Genomic DNA, 23,804 nt, shown 5'->3' on the forward strand with positions numbered 1-23,804 from the left:
TCGGAGTGGGTGAAGAGAAGCAGAAGAGGGGCAGGTGAAGCTCTGAGTATCGGCTGTCCCCCAGAAAAAGGGCCACAGTCTTCCCTTTGCTAAGTCTGTACAATGCTCTACATTTCAGAAACTCTTCCCTATGGGTTTTGTTTAAATGCCTACGTGTCACTTACAGCAAAAGCCTCTGCAAAATCCCGTGGGGCTTAAGCTCTGCTGATATAAAACGTGTCATAAACCTGGCGACCCGACACAGAGGCAACGTGCAGAAGGAGCACAGGATCGCGGTGATCTGTGCTCCCTCGCCTCTCGGCTGTGCTCCCCGAGGCCAAGAACTGCATCTGCCACCCTACACGAGCCAGATGGAGAAGCAGCGCCCCTCGGGCTTGGTGCCATGCAGCCACAGGGCCCACCACGCCCACCCGAGGACTTGAACCCAAAGCCAGCTGAGAACGCCACTCTCGTCCCTGATCCGGCCGGGTCCTCTCTTTCCACCCTATCTCTGCAATCACCGTGCCCAGCACCAGGAATGTCACACACTCCCATCTGCCCAGCAAATACCCACTTGTGTCAAAGCACATCTCAAACGCTGCACGGTGCGTGATGTCTTCCAGCCATGCTGGGCATTAGAGTGTCATTCCAGGTCACACGAGGCGATTACACCTGTGGGCTCACTGAGAACAGGGACTTCTCTCTGTATCCCAGCACCGACCAGGGCCCCACCCACAGAGGGCCAATGAGTGTCTGTCAGATGCGTACTTCAGAGTATGAAAGAGAGGAGAGAAACCAGCCACTGTCCTCGGTACAAGGTTCTGGGCAAGGGTCCCTGCAGAGGGGTCCAAGTCTAAAGAAGGAAGGAGTGCTTCCCACACCCCCGTCTTGGAAAATGGTGGTGTTGGGACCACTTATCTGCATCTGTGATCAGAACCGACAACTCCTACCTCCAACATCTGCCAAGACCTGCAGAAGCTGCCTCCCTCCGTCTATTCCTCTACAACCTGCACAAGACGATCACTTTTGCCTAAATCTCTCTGCAATAGCTCCTAACTGTTCTCCCTGTCTTCACTTTGTTTTCTCCCTAAAAATCTCCTTAGGCTTGATGCGAAGAACGTTCACATATTACCTTAAACGAAGTTATCCCCCATGTTGCCAGCTGAGTCATCTTCCTAAAGCACAGAGCTTCTCAGAAACCGTCAGTGGCCCCCACTGCTTACAGGGTAGGACACAAAGCCCTTCGGGGGTCCAAGGCTCTTAGTCCAACATGCTTGTTACAGGGTGACTAGCCTCCCACACCCGCCCATACACCTTATGCCCTAAGCTTATCCGGGACCTAACTGTCCCTTAGCCAGCGAACCCTTCATCATCTTCCCCAAAGAACACAGGCTATGGGGACAGGCGGCCTGAGTTCCAATCCCCACTCTGCCAATTCCGAGCTAGGAGAACTTAGGCAAACTATTTAAGCTCTCTGTGCCTTCCCTGTATCTTTTGTAAACTGGATATAATAACAACAACAATAATACCTACCAGCTACCCTCCTAGGATTGCTGCGAGGCTCAGCAAGAGAATGTGTGTAAGGCCCGTCCCCGGGGCCCCCTTTGATGTGATGCTCTTGATCCTGACATTTAGGACTGAGCTGTCCTTCCTCTGTCCTTACCCCCAGGATTGGAACACTTCATATTCCCCCTCGTATTACAGGTCAGTTTTGCAGTTTGTTCCTCTCAACTGGAATGGAAGCTCCCTGGAGGCAGTGTCCACATCTAGGTCAGTTTTCATTTCCCCACGGGCTCAGCAGACACCGTCGCTCCATGAATGCTCGTCTAGCCAAATATCAAACCCAAGAATGGTTTCCTACCTGAGCTCCGAGAAACTGCCCACAGAAGGCCTCCTACGTAATTTTTTTCATCCATGTGACTGTTTTAATAAACACAGATCTTAGGCACAGAGCTGAACCAGCTGGTGTGGGATCAGCCCAGCTTAAAGGCTGGTCCCTGAACTTGGCATGTATAACGGAATCAAATGTCAGACATTTATAGTGTGAAATGAGATCAACTGATGAGGGGGTCATAAAAGCTGGTATCTGAAAGGATGTTCTAAAAGACCTCCTGTGTCTTTCTTTTCTAGCCAGACACTCCACCGACGGGGCCTTTGCTGCACGCGGGCCATGCGCAATGCTTGCACCAAATCCTATTTGTGGTTTTATGAGTCAATTCTGAAAAGCCCCAAATAACTGATTTTCTCTACTTCACAAGGAAGGAATGTTCTTCGAAGGGTTAAGCATCTACTATAGTTATGCAAACAACAGTAATAATGTTTGCCCAGCACTTGATCCTAAAAAGTTTTAGGATAAATAGCATCATCATTATGCCCATTTCACAGGCAGGAAACTAAGGCTGTAATAGTCAAAGTGACTCATGCACAGGTTGTGTCAGGGCCGGAACGCAAACTCTGGTCTCCAAATTCCAGATCTCATTCATCAGGTCCCCCTTCACCAACAGAAAGGACCAGATGTGGAACACGCACAGGGGTCCACTGCGGCCTGCACGGTCTACGCCGTCTCAGCATCAGCCCTTCAAAGAATCAACAGCTTCTTGTCCTCAAAGAGTAACAAGCAAACATAAGTCCAGATGTCAATTTAACGTTTTTACTTGAAATAAAGCAAATGCTGCCTTTACAAAATTCACCCTCAATCTTTCAGTTCTAAAAATTTATCCTATAAAATTATGTTCAATTCGAGTTATCTTTTGGAAGTAATTTCAGCAGCAAATATTTGTATAGTGCTTGCTCTGTGCCAGGCCCTCCTGTAAACCCATTATATAGATTAACACACTTAGCACATACAACCCGGTGAGGAAGGTGCTGTACGGGCTTCTATACACCTACACCTACACACACACACACACACACACACACACACACACACACACACACGGTGCTGTTCCAGAGTTTGGGATGTATCAGTGAACAAAACAAACCCTGCCCCTTCCCTGAGGTTAGAAGATAAAGTAACTAGTTCAAGGTCACGTAACTACTAAGGACAGAGGCAGGATTGGAAACCAGGCAGTTTGACTCCAGAGTCCATGTTCTGAACCCTTGAGCTCTTAACTCTTAATTCCTCCTGGCTGGGTGTCTGGATCTGTCCCCAAGCATCAGCAGGCTAGGGGGAGACAGCCAGGGAGACAGCAGCTGCTTTCGGGGGCCGCAGCTCCCTGACGGGTAGAACGAGGGCCTCTGTCCATCCAGTCACTATTTGCTGCAAGCTGAGTTTATGCCTGACTCCGGCCTCAGTCCTAGGGCCAAAGATGCAGGGGACACAGCTGTGTTCTCAAGGAGCTCATAGCCTAGTGCAGAAAGACTAGCAAATAATTCTATTAGTTTAACTACAACCTGCTCTGGACCCAGCACAACCTGTGAATTGGGGTGACTGCCTTAATTGTGGCTTGGGGCAGGGGCAATGTGAGCCAGTTTACCAACTTCATCCTGGACAGCCCCAGCATACTGCCCAGCCCTACCTCCGTCTGCTTTTAAAAAAAAAAGTAATCTGATTCAGCCTAGCCCTGGTTGAGCACTGACTCCATGCTAAATCCCCAAAGCCTAATTACTTAACTATTGTGCATGGTAATCTTAGGAAGTGTTTGTTTTCTCTCTCCCCTCGGACAGCCCATGAGCAAGATGCGTGGTTGCTAGTAAGCACTGCTCAGGTAGGACATGCTGCTGCGACTTCTCAGGCAGCACTTTCCTAAGCACTGAGCCCTCTGCTTTAGAATGTCCTTCCACTGCCACCTCCTACCCTTGCAGGGTGGGCTCAGATGTCACCTCCTCCTGGGAGGGCACCCTTGCCCTGAACCACCGGGCTCTTTCCTCTGGAGGTATCTGCCATAGGGGGCTCTGTCTGTTATTTAAGCCCCCGTCTCCCCTGCGCAGTGCACACTCCCTGACAGCAGAGACTGGGTCCCTTCCAGCTTCAGAGCCTAGTACAGTACAGGCTGTGTAGACAGTCGAGAAATGCACATTGCAATTAATTTCTCGCGCAATTACATGAGACCCAGAGCTGGAGCCCCGTCCTGTGCTAACTTAGCAAAAGGAGCTGTGGACCCAGAAACTGGTGGCACTTTCCCATGTGCAAGGGGACAAGCCACTGGGCAGAGAGCTCCTTTGCTTCTTGGCCACACAGTGACCTTCTGTTCCTTTCCCAAGGGGGACATCCACTGTCCTTCCAGGAGAAACTGTAAATTATTCCAGCACACTTACTTTTCTTCTTTTTTAGTAAAATGCTATGCTCCAATGGCCTCTTCATAATGGACAATGTTTAATAAAAAAAAAACAAAAAAAACGCTTTTCAAGCATTTGACTTTGCTGTTGAGTTGAATGGCTGGATCTCTTCTACCCAAGGCAACACATGGCAATGCTTAATGATTTCCATTTTTAACTCAGGAGGAACGATCCTCAGAGTTCAAGAGGAAGCCGAGTGGGTGCTCTCTGGATTGAGGGAGGCCCGCATGGCGTCAAGAGCGGAGAATCTGGAAGTCAGATGGCCCGGCAAGGAGGCGAGATTGCTAGCAGATGGCCCCAATAGTTTGGATAAGGCAAAAAGGAAAAAAAAAAAAACCCAACAACAACAAAACTTTTGATTGCAAACAAATCGGTATTAGAAACATACCAAGAAGTGGTGCCCACACAGGTGTTTGCTGTTACAATGGATAGGCATTCCCTGTTCCTCAGGGGGCACCCAGACAGTGATGGAGTCTGGAATTGCAACACAAGTCCTCATCTCTAAATCGTCTTTTTCTACCCTGTTTATTCGTAATTATGGATAAGGATATAGGCGCACGATTCACACCATCCAAATTAAAAACCTTGGCTCCACAGATGTTTAGGGCAGTGAAACTGTTCTGTATGATATTGTTACAGTGGATACATGTCATTATACATCTATCAAAACTCAGAATGTTCAACACAAAGAGTGAATCCTGATGTAAACTATGGACTTTGGTTAATAATAATGTGTCAGTATTGGCTCATCAACTACAACAAATGTACCACAGGAATGCAAGGTATTAACAGGGGAAGATGGGAAGAGGGGAAGTAATACAGGAAATCTATTTTCCCCTCAATTTTTCTGTAAACCTAAAACTACTCTAAAAATAAAGTCTATTAAATCTCTCTCTCCCTGCCTCTACCATATATCTGTCTCTTCTTGCTGGCTGGGTGACCTTGGACTGGTTACTTAACCCCTCTGAGTCTCCTGTTCCTTATCTGCAAAACGAGGACACTAATAGCACCTACCCAAAGGGTTGTTATGAGGAGCAAGTAAGTTAATACACAGAAAGCACCTAGAACAGCACCTGCCTATAGTACACTGGTGTTAGCCATGATTACAATGATGTGATGGGTACCCTTAAGTACTTCAATTCATCATGGGATTTAAGGTTTGCAGCAGCCCTATGAGACAGGTAGGAAATGCTGCTATCCTCATTTTACAAAAGAGAAAACCTGAGGCTTAGAGAGATTATATAACTCGCTATAGGTCACGTGGCCGGCCAGTAACGGTGAGCTGGGACACAATTCCACACATCTGCCTTCCCCATGACAAGCTGCCATCGCCAAGAAGGAAAGAGCTCGTACACACTGAGACAGGGCATTGCCTGGCTGCCGGAAGTCTTTGTACTTATCCTATGTAATCTCGTTTTGGGAGGTATTTGTGAGAGAGAGAGAGAGAGTGGGGACGGAGAGGGGGTGCAGGGAAGGGAGGGAGGGGGGAGAGGGGGGAAAGATCAACCCCAAATGCCAAGCAGGATCCTGGCAGAGCCAATACTAGAACCCAGACCTTTGGCCCCCAAGCCACCTGACCCACTGTATTAACATGCCCACTCCCACCACCCCAAAAAAGCCAAGAGTGATCACACTGATCACAGGGTGCTGTCTTCCTCGGCCTGTACTTGCGATCAGGTTTGTGGCTCTGCCAGCCTATCGCTGTTCCAAGGTGGACGGTGACACTTGCCCCAAGGAGCCGCCTGGCTGCTCTGGAGGTTGCCCTGCCCAGGAAAGCCCCTCCCCGCTGGCACTCCAGCTCTGTCGTCTGGCACAGTAACTCAGCTGTGATCTCCCTGCCCACAGGGATAAGTTCAATTCTTGCTTTTCCAACGCCGCGCTTGCTTTTACATAACAACTTTCAGACTTGGGATGTGTGCCTTGAAGCAGCCTCTGAACAGACGTTCGTTCAGAATCCAGACACGTCATGTCATCACCGGTACCACCTCACCTCCACGCCCACACGGCCTGATGTACTTTTTGCAGCTCTGGGTCCCCTCCTCCTACTCTTGCTTTCTCGTGCCTTCTGCACCTCTGCTCCCCGCACAGGGGCGCCTACAGAGACCCACTGCAGCGGGCACCTGCTCAGCGATCTCATGTCTTCCCAGCCCAGCCTCAACGCTGGCTCCTGTGTGCAGGCTCCCACACCCGCACTAGCCTCCACCACCCCGTCTCCTCTCCCTATGGTCTGTAGCTCAGCCTTGGCATGGAACAAAAAGGAAAAGTAGATCAGAGCCAGGCTGACCACAAAAAAGCCTCCACCTAGCACGTGATCCCACACCTCTGCTCTCCTGAAAATCTAGAAACCACCTTCAACTTCAGATGCCTCTCAAGCACCTCTCTGTCAGCCCTCCTTGCCCCCAGCCTTCCCTCTGTGGACACTACTATGGACTGAATGCATCCCCACAAAATTCCTATGTTGAAGCACTAACCCCCCCCAAGTAATGCTGTTGGAGATGGGGCCTCTGGGAAGTCACTCGGGTTAGACGGGGTCATGAAGGCGAGCTTTGGGCCTGATGGAGTTAGTGGCCTTATAAGAAGGGCCAGCAGAGGCTTATTCTCACTCACTCTCTCCTGCCACGTAAGGACACACACAAGCCAGTAAGAGAGTCCTCACCAGAGCCTGATCCTACCGGCACCCTGATCTCGGACTTCCAGCCTCCAGAACTGTGAGAAAATACATTTCTGTTTTATGCCACCCAGTCTATGGTGTTTTGTTATGGCAGCTCAAGCGAAGACACACAGCCACCAGGCCTTTCAAAAGACATATTTGGAAAGGAGCAAAACCAAACATGACAAAGCAAATTCCTCCAATATCAATGGAGGGAACCAAGCTCCGGGAACCAAGCTCCTCTCTCCCTTTTCAAACATGAGGCACAGGATGCTGGGCACCTAAATGAATGGGGTGACATGGTAGAGGCAGGACCACTGACTCAATCTCAAATGTGCAGGAAAAGACAGTGTAAGAATGGGGGAAGGCATTCCCACCCCAGCTAAGAAGCCAAAAGGTAAAACACCACCTAACTGTCAAGAGACAAAAACCAGTTTTTCTATTCAGAGGCAAGTTCTGCAAGGTATGCCATCTTCCAGCATCCCAAATCTCCAAAAAGGTTAAAAAAAAAAAAACCAAAAAACAAAAAACAAGAAATGTATTCACAGAAGAGAAGACAAACAATGTGTGTCAAGATGTTTACTTGTCCTCATAAAATTCAATTGACAAATAGTTTTCTAGTACCTACAATACATGGGCACTGTGTCATCTCTGGGCTAAGCAGATAAAAATAATAATAATGAAAGGAGCGAATGTGTGAACATGTATGCGTTTAAGTGCTTGATGGGTATTAACTCATTTAATTCTAACAACCCTATGAAATTAATGCAATTATCACCCCCCTTACCACCCTCATTTTACAAAAGGAAACACTGAAGCACTATTATGGTTTTAAAAAGCAAACGAGGCTCGCCTTTTATATCCTAGTTGAGGGAGGCAAACAAACAATATAACAATGGATAAGTTTAGTGCCTGTTAAAACCTAAACCAAGAGAACCAGTGACACAGAAGGCTACTTTGGGTTGGGTGATCAGGAAAGGCCAGTGGGAGGTGACAACCACAAGAAGAAGCTCATCTTAGAAGACCGGGGGCAGGGGAAGAGCAAGGTTCCCAGAAGCTCCAAAAGTCAGCCGCAGAATGTGTCCAGCACTGGTTCGGACCTCACAGGTCAGAGCCAGGCTCAGGCATCTGTATCTTTCAGAGCCTCCCAGGTGTTTCTCACCTGCAGGCTAGGGGTGAGAATCACCGGTTCCACCCTCAACTGTCTTCAAACACTCCAAGTGTCACCACCGAGAAACGTGTGGAAACCCTTTGGGTCCTGATATGGACTGAAGGTTTGTGTCTCTCTGAAATTCCTATGTTGAAGCCCTAACCCCCTAATGTGATGGTGTTTGGAGGTGGGGTCTTTAGGTTTATTTGAGGTTATGAGGGTGGAGTCCCTAAGACAGGATTAGCACCCTTATAAGAAGAGGGAGAGAAACCAGAGCTCCAGTTCTCTCTCCACCACGTGGGCACACAGCAAGAAGGCAGCCGTCTGCAAGCCAAGAATGGAGCTAGCCAACACCTTGACCTTGGGCTTCCCAGCCTCCAGAACTGTGAGAAATAAATGTCTGCTGTTTAAGCCACCCGGTCTGTAATTTTTTATTCTGGCAGCCTGAACTAAGACAGTTCCCACAGGGTTCAAAGTCACTGCCCCTCGTTCCTATTTCATGCATTTTGTAGGGAGGGACCCACTGCCTCTGGAGGAAGATAAAATAGAAAAATAAAACAAAAACCAAACTCCAATTTTGACCACTGAAGGCTATGGAAAAGTCATTTTTTTTTTTTTTTTTTTTTTTAGCTTCCCTACATTTAAAAAAAGAAACCAAACTGGTTTTCAGGAAAATCACTATGTTAAACTGTTAGCCTTCATTCAACATTCAAATACTTACTGAAAGCCTACAAAGTGTCAGGCAGTGTTCTAGCCCAGTGCTTCCCAGCCTTTGGTGGGCATGGGAACCGTCCCGGGGGTCTCATTAGGATGCAGATTCTGATTCCGCAGTAGGTCTGGGGCCTGAGACTCTGCATTCCTAACAAGCTCCCAGGCGATGCCAATCATGCTGAGCAGCAGGGCTCCAGCCCAGCAGGCATCAACCCTGGCTTCAACTTGGAAGCGGCTGGGGAGCTCTGAGCAAGTACTGATTTCTAGGCCCCAGCCCCAGACGAAGGCAATCAGACACTCCAGGGTTGGGTCCTGGGCATTTCAAAAGTGCTTCAGTGATTTGAACGTGTGGCCAGGATTAAGAATCACTCTTCTGGGCATAGGGCAGTGAGCAAGGTAGCCCTCAAGGGGAGACAGATGATGAATAAGTAAATTATTTTAGAGGGAGATACATGTCATAAAAATAACATAGAGTAACATGATGGGGTCAGGGGGGCACTTACACTGAAGCACAAATAATGAGATGGAAACACCACCAAGATCTGGAGAAATGACCCCAGGCTGAGCAAAGAGCCCACTTTCCACCTCAAGTCTCAAGGGATGACTAGAGCAGGGTCCCATTTGTGTTTTTAGGAAACGAAGCTAAATACTTCTCTGACAGGCGAATAGGAGCACTCAGAGGGGACAGAAAATAAGACAGGGTCCCTCCCTGGAGGTTCTTATGGAAACGTGAACTAACGTTTGTTGAACACCTACTGTGGGCGATGCTTCAGCTCTGGGAGCTGACACAGCAGGAAATTCTTCAAGCCCCATCTTCTCACATCCCTGAAAGACCTCATCTGGTAGATGAGGATGAGGGCCCTCTAGCTGGTGGAGAGGGACGCAGAGCAGGAGCTTCAGGAGATGTAAGAACCTTGGGGTTCTTTATGGGTGACTCCTGTAACTGCAGGAAAGATGGCAGCCATTGGCTGCCGCCCTGTCACCCCCCTGACACTCTAACGGGAAGGGAGCTCTGGTCCACCTTGGTCACAGCAGCAGCCCCAGAACAGGACGGTTATAAAACATTGAGGGCCACCTCCTGAAACTGCCCATCCCCAGCTGACTCCCAGGCAGAGTTCGGGGCTGGAGGAGGATGCTTCAGTCCCCTCCCTCCAGAGGCAGAGAGTGTGACTCACGTCTAAGCTGGTCCAGACCCAACACTCCCCTGGCCAAGCAATTGGCTTAGAGTCATGTGACTTGAGTCATGTGACTCAAGCCAAGCCACCAGAACCTCGGGGCTTCTGCAGAACCGCCTCAGCCACCAGCGCTCTCTCCCAGCATTTTTGGGTCTGGGAGGACATAAAGCCAGAGCTGTGGTCACCACCTCCCCACACTGGCTGACACCTGAGCCCAGAGACAGAAACTGAGTCTCAACACTTCACCTTTGACCTCACGCTTTCAGTGACTAAGCCAATAAATTCCCTTTTTCGCTAAACCCAACTTGGGGAGGTTTTCTGTCACTGCAGCAGAGGCCTGCCTCATCTAGACGCTAGGACTCCACAGATCTGCATCGGAGTCACTCACTGCCCTCCGAGCCCCGTGGGGCTGCTGCCTGGGGGACCTCTGCAGTCCTCCTGTGTCAGGACTCTGTCCTCTCTACTCGATTGTGAGCTGCTTGATGACAAGGGTGGCCTCTTATACTTGCTTCTACTCCCCACCAAGTGCCCACTGCAGGGCTGGACACACAACAGCAGGTGTGTGCTACACACTTGTGAAATGGAAAGGAGACTGGATAGTCTCGTGGTCTAGGGACAAGGAGGATGGAAGGGGAGTCAGGCTTCAGCCCCGCCTGGGCTGGGAGGAGAGTGGGGGCAGGTGCAATGGAGCAGGGAGGTCATGAGGTCCAGAGTCAGATGACCAAGGGATGCTCCTGCCAGCCAAGAGATCTTGGGAAGTCACTGAACTTCTGAGCCTCGTGGTCCTCATCTTTGCATAAACACTAAGAATTAAAGTGTTTAATATTCGAAAATCCCCTTTCATTCCATCACTTGACCAATATTTACTGAGTCCTTTCTATGTGCAGGACCCTATCCCAGAAACAGTCAACACAAAGCATAATCCAAATATTACTTACTGCTAAACATTTTGCAGTTTCCCTGCTTCCCTCTCCACGAGGCGGACAAAAGTCCAGTCCTTCCTGCCAAATAGGACTGACTGCTCCGTAGTTAGTGGAATAATTTCTGATCAGACAGTATACTGAAGAGACAGGGGCAACAGTGGGGCATAGGAGACTCTCTCCTAAGAACGGGGCTCCATCTAAGCCAATGTGCCCAGACTAGATGGGACAGGAGCCACAGGAGGAGGACACAGCCAGCCCACGATGAGGCCATCAATGAGCTAGAAACCAGTCAAAAATGCACTCACCCTGATTCTTCACCCAGAGTAGCTAAGTCTTCCTTTCATGGATGGTGCTAATTTTAGCCTCTCAGGCGCCTAGAGAGGATGGACCCATAGTTCCTGGCCTTACACATGTTCATGGCTTAGTCCTGCGCATGCGCCGGCCACCTCTGGCTGATGGAAGAACGTGCTGGGGGAGGTGAAATGACAGGACGGGCACCACTGCCCACTGGGTCACCGAGATAGATGGGAGTTTAAGGGGAATCCCAGCTGCTTCCCTGCAAGCTCACGCAGTCGCAGCCCCATCAAGCAGAGGATGAACCGCTTAGAGGTTTACCAAAGCCTCCGTGTCCCAAATGGACTTCTCACACGGCATCTTGAGGGGAGGGAAGTTGATGGTGTAGAAAACAGGCTCTGAGGGAAGGCCCTGGCCTTCTTCAGTGCATGGAACTAACCAAACATTTCAGACCCCCAGGCCTAGGTTCTAGTGCCAGCTTCCCCGCTTGTAAGGTTCATGACTTTGAGTGACTCGTGTCTCCTCCCTAGATGTTTTCCGACCTTTAAAATGCAGATAAGACCTGCCTATGAAAATAAGACATGGGAAGACTGCCATCCTAACCTGGTCCTTTGGCCTGGGTTTCTAGTTCCTTTTGCACACAGCCCCATACAGAGCCTTACCAGATTCTTCCAACAACCCTGGAGTAGGAGGCCAAGTACTATTCTGCCCATATTAGAGGTAAGAAAACAGACACCTAAAAAGATTGACTTGCCCGGCAACTTGGTGGAAAAGCCAAGTGGTACCCATCTATAGTAAAACCTCATAGGGTCTGGAGAAAAAGGAACCCTCCTACACTGTTGGTGGGAATGTAAATTGGTGCAGCCACTATGGAGAACAATATGGAGGTTCCTTAAAAAAACGAAAAATAGAGCTACCACATGATCCTGCAATCCCACTCCTGGGCACATATCTGGAGAAAATCATAAATCGAAATGATACATGCACCCCAATGTTCACAGCAGCACTATTTACAATAGCCAAGACATGAAAGCAACCTAAAGGTCTACCAACAGGTAAATGGATAAAGAAGATGTGGTATACATACACAATGGAGTATTACTCAGCCATAAAAAAGAACCAAATAGTGGTCATCCATGTACAATGCTTGGTGTCAGTCTATTTATCTCTTGTAAAAATAAAATACAGTGTGTGTGTGTGGAAAAAAAAAAAAAAAAAAGACCAGGATGCAGAATAGAATGCAGAAATGAAAAAAAAAAAAAAATAATGCCATTTGCAGCAACATGGATGGACCTAGAGATTATCATATTAAGGGAAGTAAGTCAGACAAAGACAAATATCATGTGCTATCACTTATATGTGGAATCTTAAAAAAATGATACAAATGAACTTATTTACAAAACAGAAATAGACTCACAGACATAGAAAACAAACTTACGGTTACCAAGGGGGATAGCAGGGTGGGGGTAAATTAGGAGTCTGGGATTAACATACACACATTACTGTACATAAAGTAGGTAAACAACAAGGACGTACTGTATAGCACAGGGAACTATACTCAGTATCTTGTAATAACCTATAATGGAAAAGAATCTGGAAAAGGATATATATGTATAACTGAATCACTCTGCTATACACTTGAAACACAACATTGTAAATTAACTACACTTCAATTAAAAAAAAATAAGAAAATAAAACCTCATAGTTCCCAAAGAGCTTTTGAATGCATCATCTCACTGAGTCCTTCTCACAAAGACCCCCAAGTTTGGGAGCCAGAGCTAAAACCTAGGACTGGCCTGTCTGAGGCCCGGGCAGCTTCCATTCGCTGGCCCGTACAGGTTCTGAGAAGAAATCTCCACCCATTTAAGCAAAGCCTGCATCTGGCAGGAGGACAGACGAGATGTCATCACTGGGTCCCTACAGCCTCTGATCGCCTGGAGAAGCCTGAAGAGGCACATCGAACCACCTCCCAGGGCGAGCAGAACCCATCTACCAGGCTGCAATGCTACCTGGAACTTCTCTTCCAGAGAAGGGGCCCCAGCAACCCAGCGTGTCCCACCTCTGCAGCGACCCTGGGTGGTATGACCCTGGTGAGTCATCCCAAAGTGCCCTCTGCCAGAGCAGCTGGGTTTGTGTCCCTGAAGCTCCATCAGATGGACACAGAGAGCAAAAGGGAAAGAAAACGAAGACACCCAGGCAAACAAAATTGCGGGAGCTGGGGCGGAACACTGAGCCTTTAGGAGCATTGTGAGAACAAAAAATGAGAACTTAAATTTAAAAATGAGAATTTAAAAATGAGAATTTAAATTCTCTGAAATGTGATCTTTTCAGTTGTTGGATAAAGAAAGTACTGGAGTTGCTTAGCAGCACGACTGATTAACATCTGTGCGTTACCTTTCAACACCTTATAGCTACCCTTTCCTACTCAGGGTCACAAAACCACCTTTTCTCAGCTCTGGCTATAATTGTCCGCATACGCACCATCTCCAGATCCCGCCAAATGCCTTAGGGGAAGAATCTATCTCTTACCCGGATCTGTGCAGTTCTTAGCTGTCTGAGTCCCATTCACTGGTGCCATCAGCCTTCTACTTCTCCATGTGTCTGGTAAAACATGTTTGCTAGCAGAAGCTGTTTTGTGCCCTGGATTGGAAAATAAGTCACAAACGACATTAGATCAACATGGCACCTGCGTTCTCACAATGGCCTTACACGCCTGTATCTAGCTCTGTCAGCAACAGCCCTGTTTGATTATTGAGAGCCATCTGTAGGGAGTGATACAATGACTGGAAGCACAATATCACCTGCTCACCTACAGTAATCTGCTTCCTAGATCGAGTTCATTGTTTCTAGTCCCAGATTGGTCAGCATGTGATCTGACCTTGGCCAAGATTGCACCAGTCTCAGCCCTTCACAGGTGCAACAAAGGGTTTAGATAGGTGACCATGAAGTTCTTAGCCAGTAAACATGCTCAGGCGTTCCTGCCCTGAAGGATAAAGTCAGCAAACAGGTGGAGAAAGTTGATGGGGTCTGGCCCACGGCTTCTCACCCTTGAATGTGCACACAAATCACCTGGGAATCTTGTTAAAATGCAGATTCTGATTCAGTAGGTCTGGCCCACGACCCAAGATTCTACACTAACAAGCTCCCAGGTGACACTGATTCTGTTGGTCCAAGGGCCACACTGAGTAACAAGGGAGATCACTGGTATGGATGCCGATAACCAAGCGCAGTTAAACTCCTAAAGGCCAGCAAATAAAAAGGATTCTCACCTTAAGACCTTTAAAGTATTCATTTACCTCTCCTGATGTGCATACTGCTTCAGCTGGATAATAATACCTCTTCTATAATGCTGACATCTAGGAGCCTCTAGGTATTTTGTTATTTCTTGTAATTGAGGGAGAACACACACCAACTTGCCCAATTGCAAAGCACCAGGTACTAAGGTGTTCAAATAACCTTTCTGGATTTCTGTTGGACAGGGCCAGTTTTTGATCTTTTATCCTCAAATCACAAAGTTTGGGTTTTGAAAGGCAGTATTAAAGAGTTAAATCAAGTTCCACCTGATTTTTATCAATATGAAACTCTCTAAATTGTCCCTAACTGCTCAAGAAGGGACCACCTGCTTTATTCCCCATGTGCAGGTTGCTAAATCATGCCATTTCTTTCATTTTTTAAAATGTTAGACAGCAATCGGGAAAAAAGCATATACACATACGTATATTCACACACATATAGGTATAACTGAATCACTTTGCTGTACAGCTGAAACGAACACATTATAAATCAACTATACTTCAATTAAAATTTTTTTAAAATAGTTTCTAGAGGACATTAAAAATTAAAATAGAACACTAAAAAAAAATACTAGAAGGTCCACAGCGTCCAACTAAAAATGGGAATGTTAGCCACCTGAATGTCTTCTGAAGCTTCCACCTAGGCTCACATCCCCCACTCCCTTCCCTAAACATATTTTTTGCAAGTTTCTTTTTCTCTCCATCTTAAATTTGTATATCCTAAGCAACTCCCAAATCCCTCAGTCTCTCCTTGGATGAAGGAGTATGGATAGTGGTTCCAGGCACAAGCGTTCTGGTACCGTGGGGATTAAGAGGAGTTGAGAAGTGATACTGAAACATAGCAGCAACCTCCCGAGGGGACACACTGCCCCCAACATTTTTAGGGTTTGGAGAAGACGCGTCAGGACACCCAGGGCGCCCCTTTGGCAGGGGCGAGGGGAGAGCTGAGACTCAGTTCCCAGCCTCAGAATCTGGGTTTTCGAGGGACGCGGAGAACAACCTTCTCCGGTTCCGTAAAATTGGAAATTGGTCCACTTAGTCTCGTCCGCCCCAGGCCAAGAGAATCCACACCTGGATCCCGCCGCTGCGCTGCCCACACTCCCTGGGCACCCCAGGGACAGAACTCTGGCGCCGAGGGGGCCAGTGGTTCAGGCTTTCGCCTTAGTAACACAGACCTGCAGCCGCGTTCTGAGCCCCCAGGGGCCGCGCGCAGCTCAGGGGAACAGACACCACGGCTCAGAGCGTCGATATCAGCCCTCCTGGGTGCGCTCTACCTGCCTGGCGGGGAAGGGACTAGATGAACCCTTGGGGCCAACCTGACTGGGAAGGAAGGGAAGACCTCTCGGAGCTGCCCCGCGGCTTTCCAGCCCAAGCCCCCCAACTCCCGGGGCAGGCCCGCACCGGTACCTACCCCAGCTGCCAAAGAGGCCAGACGCACAGCACACCAGGGCCAAAATCGCGCACACGAAGCCAACTTGCTGCAGTAGCATCTCTCGTCTCCTGCGAACTTTGAGCGGCCGCGGGGGGCCGCCGAGCGCCATCCCGGAGCGCCTGGATGCCGTCTCTGGCAGAGGATGGGGAGCCCCACTGGCCGGAGTGCTATCTGTGGCGGAGCGGCGTGGGCTGGAGCGGGCGACGCGAGGCTCAGAGGCGAGGGGCTACGGGCCAAAGCTTCATGGCCCGCGGGCGAGCTCGGCGGGGAAGCCCAGAGGGGAGCGAGGAGGTGCGGGCGCGCGGCGTGCGCGCTCCGCTCACCGTGGCTCCGCGGCGAGGAGGCGACGCCGGCACGGTGGCGCTGGCGGCCCTGGCTCGCAGGGCTGGCGCAGTCCTGGCGCTGGTGCGCCTTACCTGCCCGCTCGGCCTCGGCGCCCTCGCCCGGCCGCAGCCCCGATAGCTCTCAGTGTGCCCCCGCGCCCCGCGCCCCGCGCCGCCGCTCGCACTCGCAGCACCCTCCCCCTCCAAGTTTGGCGGCGGCCGCCGGCCAGCGATGCTCCCCTGCTTCCCGGCGAGCCGAGCCCCGGCGGCCCAGGGCGCTCAGAGGCGGAGGCAGGCGGGACGCGCGGGACCTGCAACCCTCGCCGCGAGCAGCCTCGACGACGGCCCTGCGGGGGCGAGCTCTCCCCGGGAACTTTCTCTCCGGCTGCCGGCGTCTGCGTCTGCGAGGCCCTGGCGCCTCCCGCCCGCAGCTCACGCCTCCCTTCTCCTCCCCTCCTGCCCGCCTCTCACCACCGCCCCCCTCCCCCCAGCACGTGTACTCCTCCCCTAGGGCGCACTCGCCCGGGCGCTCCTCCCTTCCCCCCTGAGGCTCAACTACTGACCCACACAATCACCCTCCTTCTCCCTTTTTCTCTCCCCCAGCCCCTGTGGAGCCGAAACAAGCCCTTCTCTAACCCTCCGAGGCTGCTGCAGAGAGGAACGGGTTATGACACCACAGGGACTCTGGGAACAAGGGTTTCTGTAGAGCGATCGCTCTAGTCCGGGCTCTGCACGACCCCCGAGGCGACCCGAGGCCCCCACGACTCCCCCCCCTCCCCGGGGCGGGAGATGCACGAGAAGATTAATTGCTCGAGCAGAGCTAACAAACAGGCTTGCACCAAGCCGACGAGCGCCCGCGCCCCCAAGGCCGGCTCCTCCAGGGCTCTCCGGGCGCTACGCCGACCTGCACGAAGCTGGAGACCCGGCAGAGAGAAACCCGAGAGTTCTGCGCCCCGCCGCGGAGAGTGGAGCTTTTGATGTTCTGGAGCCTTGCCGTTTCACGGGGCTTTCTGGGTTTTGTTTTGTTTTGCTTTTCCTCCTTTTCTCTGATCGGCTCTCTAGTGTAAAGCACTTTAAAAATGGGGCAGGAGGGAGAATTTCCGAAGAGCAGTAGCTGAGTTGTAATCCGGGTGCAAGCAGGTGGTGGGGACCTTTAGCGGAAGGGCCTCAGCCCAGAGGGTTTGTGACTACCCCTGGGAATGATTTCCTTCCCTGGCCATCTCATCAAGCCCCTAGTTAGGGCCTGCTAGGGGTTAAGTCCACTTAAAATCCTTTTTGGAACAAGGCCGGCTCTGTTTAATTAAATAAATACACACCCGCCGTGTGCAGGATTAATGCCAAGTGCCAGCCAGAGAACAAAACAAAACAAAACAACCAAAAAATGTGTAAGATCCAGTTCCTGCTTTCAAGGAACCCCAAAGCAAAGGGGAGCCAGACCCTTAGACAAATGCCTGTTTAACAGAGTCAGTTCTAAAAGTCACTGTTTTTGCGGAATGTGTGTCATTCCATCACTACTCAAAATGTGGTCCACAGCAGCATAGGCATTGCCTGGGAGCTTGCAAGAAATTCAGGCTCTAAGTTTCCAGCCCAGACCTACTGAGTCAGAATGTGCATTTTTAACAAGACCCCCTGGAGATTTGTGTGCACATTCAAGTGTCAGAAGCAGGCCCTTTCAAATCTGTCCCAATGCTTCTAGTGGGGCACTATCTGCACAGTTCCTCTTGGACTGACCAAGCAAGAATTTTGCTTGTGCTAGCCTGGCATAGTGACACAGGTGAGAGGTACCTGGAGGGCCAGGGGAAGGAGAAGATTCACTAATTATTTTCAGTAGTCCTGTTTCAGTAGTCCCATGGATACTGAAGGCATGAACACAAGACTAATTGCAGTAGAAACCCCTAGAGGAAATGAAATGGAAAAGGCCGGTGTTGCCCTTGTGTAGAACAGCTCAGGATTCTGTTTTGTCTGTAGAGCAGCCTTACCATTGAGGATCTCCCTCTATATGGGTGACCTCTACCAAGCATACCTGCCAGTGACAAAAACAGCACTTTTCATATGTTTGAAGAATTTTCTTCTTATTGACCAGGCTGTACAAGGATTGCTATTTATCAATAACAAATAAAAGACCACAGAACAGTGTTAAATGGGCATTTGGAAAGCTAGCCAAGAGCCCTTGGCATTGTATTTTCACCAAAGGAAAAAAAGTGATAATATACTATTGTCCCGCCGTAAGACAGCATTTGGGTCACATTGGTTAAAGCATCTCTAATGAACAAAATGGCATCTTATTATACATGCACCCCAATGTTCATTGCAGCACATTTACAATAGCCAAGACATAGAAGCAACCTAAATGCCCATTGATAAATGAATGTATAAAAAAGATGTGGTATATTTATACAATGGAATATTACTCAGCCATTAAAAAATGAAATAATGCCATTTGCAGCAACACAGATGGACCTGGAAATTATCATACTAAGTGAAGAAAGCCAGGCAGAGAAAGACAAATATTTTATGATATCACTTATATGTGGAATCTAAAAAAACAATACAAATGAACTTATCTACAAGACAGACTTAGACCCAGAGACATAGAAAACAAAATTATGGTTACCAAAGGGGAAAGTGGGGTGGGGGGAGGATAAATTAGGAGTTTGGGATAAACATATGCATACCACTATATATAAAATAGATAACCAACAAGGATCTACTGTATAGCACCGGGAACTATACTCAATATATTGTAATAACCTGTAAGGGAAAAGAATCTGAAAAAGAATATGTATCAGTATATATATACATATATATGTGTGTGTATATATGTATATATGTATAACTGAATCACTTTGTTGTACACCTGAAACTAATACAACATTATAAATCAACTATACTTCAATTAAAAAAACTTATCGAAGCTTAAAAAATGGCATCTTATTACTAGGATTTAATATTTTCCTAAAACTTTTGTCCATGGAGCTCACGTAGGGCTGGCAAAAATAGACATTTCTGAATCCAAAACAGGCCAAAGGAGTCATCAGGTGTCTGTCTTTAAACATTTAGCCAGCTCTTTAATAGAACGTTTCTTTGACATCTTTCACCTGCTCTCGGTTAATAGAACCCTTGGAATAATTTCACATGCACAAATGGATTCATTTTATCTGACAGTTTAAAAAGCAATTCATTTGAAATTGTACTTTTTGCTTCATTTAAATACTACCCGTTACCAAATAGCCTTTGCTGCAGCTCTAATGACTCACCCTGCAGAAGAGAGAATTGGATTTTATGTACCTTTCAGATTCAAAGCATCCAGGAGCATTTTCTAAGCAAGGCCATGGAGACAAATGGAAAGTGCATTTCTGGGTTTACCTTAGTTAGCCTAGTTGTGGCTTCAGTGACATTGGATTCTGAGTATCCCCTCTGCAACAGTATTTTCTGTGATGTGACATAGTAGGAGACTGTCCACATGACCAGTTTTCACCATTTTGATAGGAAGGCTCAGTCTGTGGAGATAGGTACAATATATTTTTTCTTAAATATTCATTCCTATGACATGAAGAGCCTCACCATTTAATTCATCTTCTTACTTGGTTTTTTTCAAGTTTACTTAAACGACCTTCTCTATGAATTGTAATTCCTCCTGCTGTGTCTTCCAGATAGCTGTATCAGTTGGCACCACCAAGGTCAGCAGTTCTCAAACTTGACCATGCTTTAGAATCCCCTGGAGGGCTTGTTAAAACTCAGATTGCTAAGCCCCACCCCAGGGTTTCAGCTTCAGTAAGTCTGGGGTGGGGCCTGAGAATTTGTATTTCTAACAAGTTCCCAGGTGAAGCTGTTACTACTGGTCCAGGAACCACATTTTGAGAACCACTGGGCTAGGTTATGCTGTGGTAACCACAAAAAACAGTAAAACAACAAGTTTGCTTCAAGGTAGCAGAATATTCAACTCCAAAACATGCTACTTTGGCATAAGGATTATTTTGAGCTGAAGGCAAATAAGAATAAGCAAATACAAGAAAAACTTCCCCTATTTGTCCTTCCCCTATTTGCCCTTCCCCTATTTGCCTAAATGTAGGAAATAAATCTGTAGAGATTATTCCCCTCTGCTCTGTGCCAGGAAGGACAGAAGTTAATCACTGGTGACAACTCTAGATCCTTATCAGCCCAGGGACAGCACTAGAGCAATCTATCCACAAACTTTGCTAAAACTCGCCCTTATCCGCCGTTGATCTCCCCTTATATTTGCCTTCTCACAATTTGCCACCCGTGGAAGCACAAAGTCTTTTTCCTTTGTCTTCTCACTTCTCTAAAGATGTACTTTTACTTTGTTAAAATGCTATATAAGCCCAAATTCTTACCACCCCTTTGAATTACTCATTACTGGGTAATCCCATGTGTATGCACGATGCACAGATGAATAAACTTCTGTTTGGTTTTCTCTTGTTAATCTGTCTTTTGTTGGTCTAATTTACAAGGCCCCAGTCAATGAACCTAAGATGGGTGGAGGGAAAATAGTTTTTCCTCCCCTACATTTCTTGTCTATCAAGAGGTGTGTGTCTTGAGGGCAGTTACTCATGTTCTTAGGAACAGCCACAGTCTCAAATGTTGCTGCTCGCCATGCCAGAGGGAGGAGAGCCCACTGGAGGGTCTTGAGCTGGCAGCTGAGGACTCTGGGCTCTGCACACCGCTGCTCACCACTCATTGGCCAAAGCCAGGCACGTGGCCCCAGCAACATGGGCGGGTCTGGAAGTGCGCTTCCTCCACTGCAGGCTGAACTCTGCACTCTGCAGTGGACAGCCCCCATGACAACCACACCAGGGCAAACCTCATCCCGCTTCCTTGCTTTCTGGGACCTTTCTTGGCCGCCTCTTCCCCCTCCCCGGTAGAGTTGGTCCAGCTTGTTCCAAAGCCCCTGACGCGCATCTCCATTATAGCAATTACATCACGTGGTCTTGTGAAATGGGAGAGAGTATCTGTCTCCTCCTGGCCAGTGAGGACCTCAAGGACCTGCTCTCTTGTCTGCAGCTCTGAACACAGTGCCCAGCACATTAGGTGCTTAATAAATGACGTATTTATAGAATGAATGAATAAACACATTTTGGTTACAATGTGAAGAAGATAAAAAATACTTGTCCCTGTTAGGAGGTGCCCGCTCTCACCATCACTTCAGCACCACCCCAAGGTCCCATTCATCTTCACTGTCAAGGTTACCAGTGACCTGTGGAGACATCTCAGCAGGACTGGACACTCTTGAACACACCCTTCTTAAAACAGTCACATCCTTAACTTTTTTAACAGTGTGTGCTTATGGTTTTTCTCTTCCTTCTCCAACCGGCTCTTCCCTCGGCCCTCTGTGCCTCTGTTCTAGGCCCTCTTTTCTTCTCTCTTTACACCCCTCTTCCCAGGAGACTTCATCAATTCTCTGGCTGGAGTTATTTGCTCTCTGCTGCTGACTTATAAGTCTGTATCTGGAGCTGCAGTCTTTTCAGGAATTCTGACCCCCACGTCAGGAATCTGAGGCTCATCCTTGTCTTCCTGCCTCTCCCCCACTTCCTTCCAGTCCATCGTCACTCAGGCCTCAGGTTTGTCCCCTTATTGCCATCTCCATTATCACCTCTGGCTCCATTCCTCACCTGCACCCCTCGGCAGCCTTCTTAACCAGTGTCTCTAACCCCACAGTCTTTCCATCACATTCCTTCCTCCAACCAGCAGCTAGGGTAAAAGGGAAAATCCGGTCATGTCCCTTCCTCCCATAAAACCTTCAGAGACTCCCTGCTGCTCTCAAGCTAGACTTCCAGCTCCTGAGCTTGACATATAAGATCCTGTGTGATCTAATCAGTACTTTCAACATTGGCTGCACATTCAAGTCACCTGGGGGGCTTTTAAACCACCTGGGGGCAGGAACTGGGCATTGGTATTTTATCCAAGCTGCAGCTAAGTGTGTTCTCTCTACCCTGATCCCGACCCTCCCAGCTCCTCCAGCCCAATCTTTCATTATTCTCTTCCTTTCACTCCAGGCTCCAGCCACTCAGAATCTCTTTCAGGCTCTTTCTTGCTCTTCAGAGGTGACCCTTGTTTCATTTTCCTTGAACATGTCTCCCCACCTCCAAAGCCCCCTTTGCCTGGTGGTATGGACTGAATGTTTGTGTCCCTACAGAATTCACATGTTGAAACCTACTGTCAAATGTGATGGTGTTAGGAGGTGGGGCCTTTGGGAGGTGATTAGGTCAGGAGGGTGGGGCCCTCATGGATGGGATTAACGCCCTTATAAAAGGGACCCCCCCCCCCCAGAGAGCTCCATCTCCCCTTGTGAGGACACAGCAAGAAGACAGCCGTCTATGAACCAGGAAGTGGATCTCATCAGACGCTGAATCTGCTGGCACCATGATCTTGGACTTTCCAGCCCTCAGAACTCTGAGAAATAAATTTCTGTTGTTCATAAGCCACCCAGTCTGGGTATTTGTGTTATAGCAGCCTGAACTAAGACACCTGGCTAACTCTTTCTGTTGCTTCCAATCTTAAAGGAGATATCATTTCCTCTGGGAAGCCTTCCAGGACCACAGAAGTCTGAGTTAAGAGCCCCCTCTTCTATATTTTTATGGTGGCTTGTACTTCTATCAAATAATTCATCATGCTGTATTGTAATTGCCTATTTCCTTGTGTATAGTTTCCAGCAGACTCTAAGCTCTGTGGGGACAGGAACCATGTCTCCCCTGCACACATCTCCCCTCACTGGACTTAGTAGGTCCTCAGCAAATACTCATGGAAGGAAGGGACAAGCATACCTGTTCCACATTCAGCAAATAGGACTTGATCTGTTATGTTTCTCCCATTGGCATCTGCCATATGCAGTGTTTTCACCATCTTGTGTCTTTTGATCCCCATAGTAGCCCTGGGGAATAGGCAGAGCCAGAATTAGCATCCCCGTTTTGTGGATGCTTCAGGAAGCTGAGGCTCCTCACAGTTAAGTGGCCCACTTAAGTTTGCAAAAGGAGTTAGAGGTACAGCTAGGATTTGAACCTGGTCTTCTGCCCATTAGCCATACCCTTCACCAACCACACCATGCTACAGCTACTCGTTCTGATAGGTGTGCTAACTAGCTCTTTGGGTAGAGATAGAAGGCTGTATATGATATCCCTGTTTCCTTCCTGGTCATCTCCTGGTAACTGACTGATGGTGGGAACTCTCAGCCAAGGCCAACTAGCAGAGGAAAGATGCTCAAACAGGCTGAGCCTGGGGGTTCCCTGAAATCAAGTCATGCAGCTGTTCTATGTTTTGTAAATCTGATTCTCAGATTTCTTGGATTTAAACAAGGGAATGACCAATCCCTTTGCTCACCATGTATTGAACACCTAACTGTAGAGCACTTTACCCTTATATAACTTACCACACCATAAGCCTATGAAGAATGTTATCAGTTAAAGACTAACCTACTGTGGAAAAGAAATCCAGCACTCGAATGTCATAGAGAACAAGGAGTTTCTTTTATGCAAGAGTCCCCATAGAGCCATCCAGGTTTGTAAGGTAGCTCTACTCCTCCTCATCACTCAGGGACCCAGGCTCCTGCCACGTGGTGGCTCTGCCATCCTCTAGGGCTTT

At 48.4% G+C, this 23,804-nt stretch overlaps 1 protein-coding gene across 2 annotated transcripts in view; it reads right to left on the reverse strand.

Moving 5' to 3' along the window:
* The window catches only part of SLC24A4 (solute carrier family 24 member 4), a 163,048-nt gene extending 147,054 nt beyond the window's left edge, over positions 1-15,994 (reverse strand). For both annotated transcript variants that reach the window (XM_068554651.1, XM_068554568.1), the window contains exons 1-2: positions 15,865-15,994; positions 13,690-13,800 (exon numbers count right to left, since the gene is read on the reverse strand). In XM_068554651.1, coding sequence (XP_068410752.1) covers positions 13,690-13,800; positions 15,865-15,994 — 241 coding nt within the window. The remainder of the gene's footprint in view (positions 1-13,689; positions 13,801-15,864) is intronic.
* Positions 15,995-23,804: the final 7,810 nt, after the last annotated feature.

Source organism: Eschrichtius robustus, chromosome 1 (genome assembly GCF_028021215.1).
Source record: "Eschrichtius robustus isolate mEscRob2 chromosome 1, mEscRob2.pri, whole genome shotgun sequence".
In the NCBI taxonomy this organism is placed as follows: domain Eukaryota; kingdom Metazoa; phylum Chordata; class Mammalia; order Artiodactyla; family Eschrichtiidae; genus Eschrichtius; species Eschrichtius robustus.